The sequence below is a fragment of the Aspergillus novofumigatus genome (assembly GCF_002847465.1).
Source record: "Aspergillus novofumigatus IBT 16806 chromosome Unknown P174scaffold_37, whole genome shotgun sequence".
NCBI lineage: Eukaryota > Fungi > Ascomycota > Eurotiomycetes > Eurotiales > Aspergillaceae > Aspergillus > Aspergillus novofumigatus.
In genome coordinates, this window is record NW_020194310.1 from 1 (window position 1) to 5,816 (window position 5,816).

Sequence of the window (5,816 nt, forward strand, 5' to 3'; positions counted from 1 at the left end):
ATACTAATGCACTCTTATATTCATGACTGCAATGGCGCTGGTTAAGCAGCTCAATGCAAAATTCTAAGCATGCTTTTTCTATCATGGTCATCACCCATACCTCTAGGTCCTCCAAGACCTCCCAGTCCCCTGGAACTGCGGCCTGGCTAGCAAGCTGCACAGCTGCTGCCATTTCTAGCACTGCCGCACAGTCATCCCATATTTTAGACTTATCCAGTCATGCGGCACCTGCGTGCAGGCAATGAATGCTAATATCTGCTGCCATGGATGGACATGCTTCTGGATCGCCGCCTCATCCATATACGCCAGCAGCGGCCGGTATGGTGTCTGTCCTTTTTCAGACCAGACCGCTTCCACCCAAATGGCCTGGCCGCAGTGCTAGACCATCTGCTGGCTCTTGCAGGCAACCTACTCCATTGTATGCCAGATCACCTGCACGCACTGCTCAGTGGCATCCTGGGGATCTTCCTCCGGGGCCGCCACGCAGGCAAGTAGGTTATGCGCCTGGATACCCTGCAGATAGTCCGCCCACCAAGTCATCCGCAGCCAGGGATTCGCGTCAGTCAACTGGCTCGCCTGGATCGCCTGATCGGCCTGAGCGCGGGCCTGCGCCTGCTCCCACGCCTGCACCACCTCATCTACCGCAGCCTGCACGCGCTGGATCGATGGGGGCGGGGGACTCCATCTGGATATCGAATATGGATATAGTGGGACCCGGGACCACTAGGAAACACCTGCTGCCATGAGACATATTGGAATGACTGCTGCACCTCAGTATCACCCCTAGCCTTCTCCTTCTGGCTAACCCGCCCGCGATGACTCTGCTGGGACCACTGGTGAACAACCTGCCAATGCTTTCGCATAGATTTAATTGTTGCTGCTATATATTCGCATTTGGTTTGATCACGCAGGCAGCGCAGGCCATCAGAATGAGATGGTAATATAGGCAGCGGCTCATCTAATGCTTGAGGTATCTGGATAGTGCTACTATCATACTGAATATCCTGCCATTTAGATATTGCCTCAGTGATCTGGATTGCAACTGCATGCTTTAGGGAGTGCTTCTTCTTTAGATGTTGTTCAACCTCTGTTGGTCGTACCCCATGCTTGCATTGACGGCAGATAAGAATACCTAAGGTAGGCACCTGATGAAATAATTGATTTTCCATGATAGTAAGGATGGAATGGATAGTCGTGAATGAATAGTGATGAATGAGTAAGATACGGAAACATCTTTACCCCTGAATCTAAGGTATGGTTAGTCTCGTGAGGCTGCACCTGATGAAAATCCGGCTATTAATGATGAGAATTCAACCACTAACCACCTCTTTATTCTAAGTTAGATTCTCTTAAAATTTGATCTAGTTATTAATAAGGGCCAGGTATATTACCGATTAAAATTTCAGGATGATACACCTTAGGATCTAATTATGATGGTAGAATCTAATTATAATAGCCCTTATTACTCTATCCTTTGTAGGATACGCCGCACCCCACGAAAATCAGGCTGTTGATTATGTAGAATTTAACCACAAACCATCTCTTTATTCTATGTCAGATTCTCTTGAAATTTGATCCAGTTATTAATAAAGGCTAGGTATACTACCTATGAAATTTTCAGGATGATACACCCATAGAATCTAATTGCGATGAGCCCTTGAAATCAATTCCACCCAGCACCGCCAAGGAATATTTCCGCCAATCAGCACACTGTAAATTTTCGACCCTAATAGCGATGAGCCCTCATCGCTCCATCCCTTGTAGAATAGAGTATATTAAATACCTATATACCTAATCCCTTATTCCCTAGCTCTAAAAGCTACCCTTATCCTCCCCCTACTATAAAGGGGCCCTATTATTTTATAGATTTAGTATATCTTATTCTACTAGATATAATAGATAGGCCTAGATAGGTCTAGATAATTATAGAATTACTAGGCTAGTATAAGTTAAATATATTTATTTCCCTTTATTATATATATTTATATGTAAATATATATTCATAAATTAAATATCTCCCTAGATCTAGATGACTCTACTATATATATAGTTACTAACTAAAGCTTTACCTACATCTGAATGACCCTACTATATATATATTTTAGACCTGTTAAAGCTGAATCACCTAGTTAAGATAGCTAACACAGGGACCTATTAAGCTAAATTACTAGGCTGAGCCATACTGAATCACCTAGTCTAGATAGCCTATGCAGAGATCTATCAAAGCTGAATTTCCTAGTTAAGAGAGCCCACGCAGGGACCTATTAAAGCTAAATCACTAGGCTAAGCCATATCAAATCTTCTAGACTAGACCCCCCACACAGGGACCTATTGAAGCTGAATCACCTAGTCTAGATAGCCCACACAGGGACCTACCGAAGCTGAAACATCTAGTCTAGGTAGCCTGCTTATAGGCCTCTCCCTACTAGACTACTAAGTCTAGACCTACTCTCTAAATGAAATCTATAAAACATTAACTTCTATAAATTTTTAAAAATTCTAGGCTTAGCATTACTAAACATGCTATATATCATTCTTCTAGTTAAAATATGGCCTATTCACTAAAAATGATGATGATTAGTCAGCAGGTAATAAATTTCAAAGTGTTTTTTAAGAATTTTTAAAAAATCAGGAATCATGCTTATATAATCAGACTATTATTATTCTATAGCTAAAAGTCCCTACTACTTACTAAAAATATTTATTATTAGCCATCTAGTACTAGGCTCTTTATAAATACTAGAAATTATTTTCTCATAATTTCTGCCTGAATTCTAAGGCTCTACTAGGCTAGTAGATGCCTCAGGCAGTGTCTATACTAGGTGGTGGCCTAAAGGGGTATAGGCTTCCCGCAGATAGTGGTCTTGGCACACCCCAACAAAAAAATTCGACCTTACCCCTACCCTCCTAGTTCGACCACCTTCCTGGTGAATAATCTAGAATTTAATATTAGAATATAATAATTTAGCTAATTAGAATCATAAATCATTTTAAATCATTCAAAAATATTAAGATTTGATAAAGTTAAGGGGTAGGGAGGAGTTACCCTCCTCCCCTCCCCCCCCTGTCAACCCTAGGATTAGTATGATGCCCTCCCCTAGGCATGGGCACTTATATTGTTTGGCCTCTCCCTACTAGACCACTAAATCTAGACCTACTCTCTAAATCAAATCCATGAAACATTAACTTCTATGAATTTTTAAAAATTATAGGCTTAGTATTACTAAGCATGCTATATATCATTCTTCTAGTTAAAACCAGGCCTATTCACTAAAAATAATTATAATTAGTCAGCAGTGAATAAATTTCAAAGTCTCTTTTAAGAATTTTTAAAAAATTAGGAATCATGCTTACATAATCAGAATATTATCATTCTATAGCTAAAAGTCCCTACTATTTACTAAAAATATTTATTATTAGTCATCTAGTACTAGGCTCTTAATATATAGTAGAAATTATTTTTCTCATAATTTCTGCCTGAATTCTAAGGCCCTACTAGGTTATTTAATGCCTCAGGCACTAATTCAGGCTAGGTGGTGGCCTAAAAGGGTATAGGCTTCCCGCAGATAGCAGTCTTGGCATACCCCAACAAAAAATTTCAACCTTACCCCTAACCCCCCAGGTCGACCACCTTCCAGGTGGATAATATGAAATTTAATATTAGAATATAATAATTTAGCTAATTAGAATTATAAATCATTTTAAATCATTTAAAAATATTAAGATTTGATAAAGTTAAGGGGGGGTGATGGCTTACCCTGATCACCCCCCCCCTGTTAACCCTAGAATTTGTATGATCACCCCCCCCCTGATGGGCCATTATAGTATTAGGGCCCTTTGGAATTGACCTCCCCTTCAGCATCCCACAGAGGCATGCTTAAGCTCGAGGAACATGCATCATCCACTCGAAGAGATCTGCAATTCGACTCGCTTGTTAGTCCTACGAATTCCAAGGTTGCTATTCCTCGGATTGTGCGCCCCCAGCCACGAAACGCAATCCGCCGTGCTAAGAGAGCATGCCTGGAATGCAGACATCGAAAGACGAGATGTGACGGCTACCAGCCATGCCATCAATGTGACTTTTTCAATGTCGCTTGCGAGTATGCTGAGGGGAAGCAAGAGAGAGCCAAGAGGTACATAGTTCCACTCAGCGCTAGGTTCCTTGAGTAACAATACCGCAGACGAGTTGTAGAACTTGAAGAACAAATTGGTGTGTACGATCAGTAGCTGCGGCGACTACGATTCAAGGTAGATGCCCAGGACCGAGAGATGATCGATAGAGTTCTCAATCGGGTATGTATATCCCTGCAATCATCGCATGCAATAACCCCAGGATGATATTATCCATAGTATAACCTAACCTCGTTTCTGGACACGCGGACTAAGTTGGAGCGGGAAAACCGATAGTTTGGGAGCAGGAAGGCCAGTACCGAAACAATCGGCAAGTAAACCAGATTTGGTTGATCGCCATCAATATGGAACACCAAAGCGGTGAAAAAATACAGGTGTTGGCCAGTTTGGCAGAGGCGGCATAGGCTCACGTATACTGTGGCCCCGTATAGCACGATGGTGCTTCCCGCTGAATAAATATCAATACCTCCGCCATATCGATTAGTCTCACCCTTCAAAGCAAACCGATAGTAAGAACGAATGAACGGCTCGCGAGTCCGTCTCCTCGGCATATGTTCCAAGCCGGCAGTGACTGGCTTCGGATTTGAGGAGTTCTTGGAGGTAGAGCACACGCTCTCCAGATCGCAACACAACTAGAATGTATGCTGCCTCTTCATCCTCGGCCTTTCATTTCCGTTTCCCACTGTCCTTGTTTCCGAGACGCCAATCGCACAACATTCTTCGCTCCATCCTCCACTGTCCCTTGGCCCTGTAGGCATTGAGGTCCGTTGCCATATAGCCTAGACAGACAGCTATAAACGACCCATGTGTAGCCGTACCGTGTCTCAAAATGTCTCTGGATTTCAGCGTCCAATGAGCCATTGTAACATACTGTCACTAATCTTCCATCGAACCCCGGTACGGTACCTTATGGGAACCAGCTCCCCAGGCCAGTTCGAAGTGTTCGGGAAGAAGAACGTGACTATCGAGATATAATTCGAATGTATTGCGGTACTAGCGACCAAGAGCATGCCTTTCACATAGATGCCATCTGGAGCACTTGGAGGCATTCCCGAATTCTTGGAAGGGAAACATCTGAGGCTAGGGTCAAAACGTCTGTGCCGTTCTTGACAAAGACAACGATGGGCAATTCTGTGCTGGAAAGGGCTCCGGAGAGCAAGGCGTGCTTTCTGACGTCGACTCGGTAGAACTTGACGCTTGTGAACTCATCACTCAGTTATGAAAAAAAGAGGAAGAAAGATTGGCCGAGACTTCATTGAGCACTTTGGGGAACCACAAGAATGAGGCTACACTTAAAGCTGCTAATTAAAAGCGGGTTGGAAGAAGAGGCACAGTTCCACAGATCTTTCGCAAGGGTATAGACTGTATGACTGCCCTGAAATTTAACCAAGTGCTGCTTTGGGGTGCAGTCTGCAGGAACTAAGGTCATCGCGGAAACAATGCATACTCTAGGGGGAAATTAGTTAAGCCTACCAGCAGAACACTGTCACTTGGAGCGACTGGTTGGGAAAAGTCATTTGTTATATAATGTTACTATATGAGTTTTGTGAAAGTAACACCACATTATTGTGCTGATTATAATGAAGGGAAACTGAAAGATAGTAACCCTAGCAAAGCAGAAGAGTAATTAAATAATTCAGAACACTAGGGGGAAACAGCAACACTCTTGAATTACTGTAATATTT

The 5,816-nt window shown here is 42.8% G+C and overlaps 1 protein-coding gene across 1 annotated transcript; it reads left to right on the forward strand.

Annotated features, from left to right (window-relative positions):
* Positions 1-3,873: 3,873 nt before the first annotated feature.
* On the forward strand, positions 3,874-4,535 carry P174DRAFT_465307 (Zn(II)2Cys6 transcription factor domain-containing protein; the record flags this gene model as incomplete). The annotated part of the gene is made up of 4 exons (XM_024830534.1): positions 3,874-4,133; positions 4,182-4,212; positions 4,249-4,297; positions 4,387-4,535. 4 exons carry the CDS (start codon positions 3,874-3,876, stop codon positions 4,533-4,535), a joined length of 489 nt encoding a protein of 162 aa, XP_024676810.1.
* Between the last annotated feature and the right edge of the window lie 1,281 nt (positions 4,536-5,816).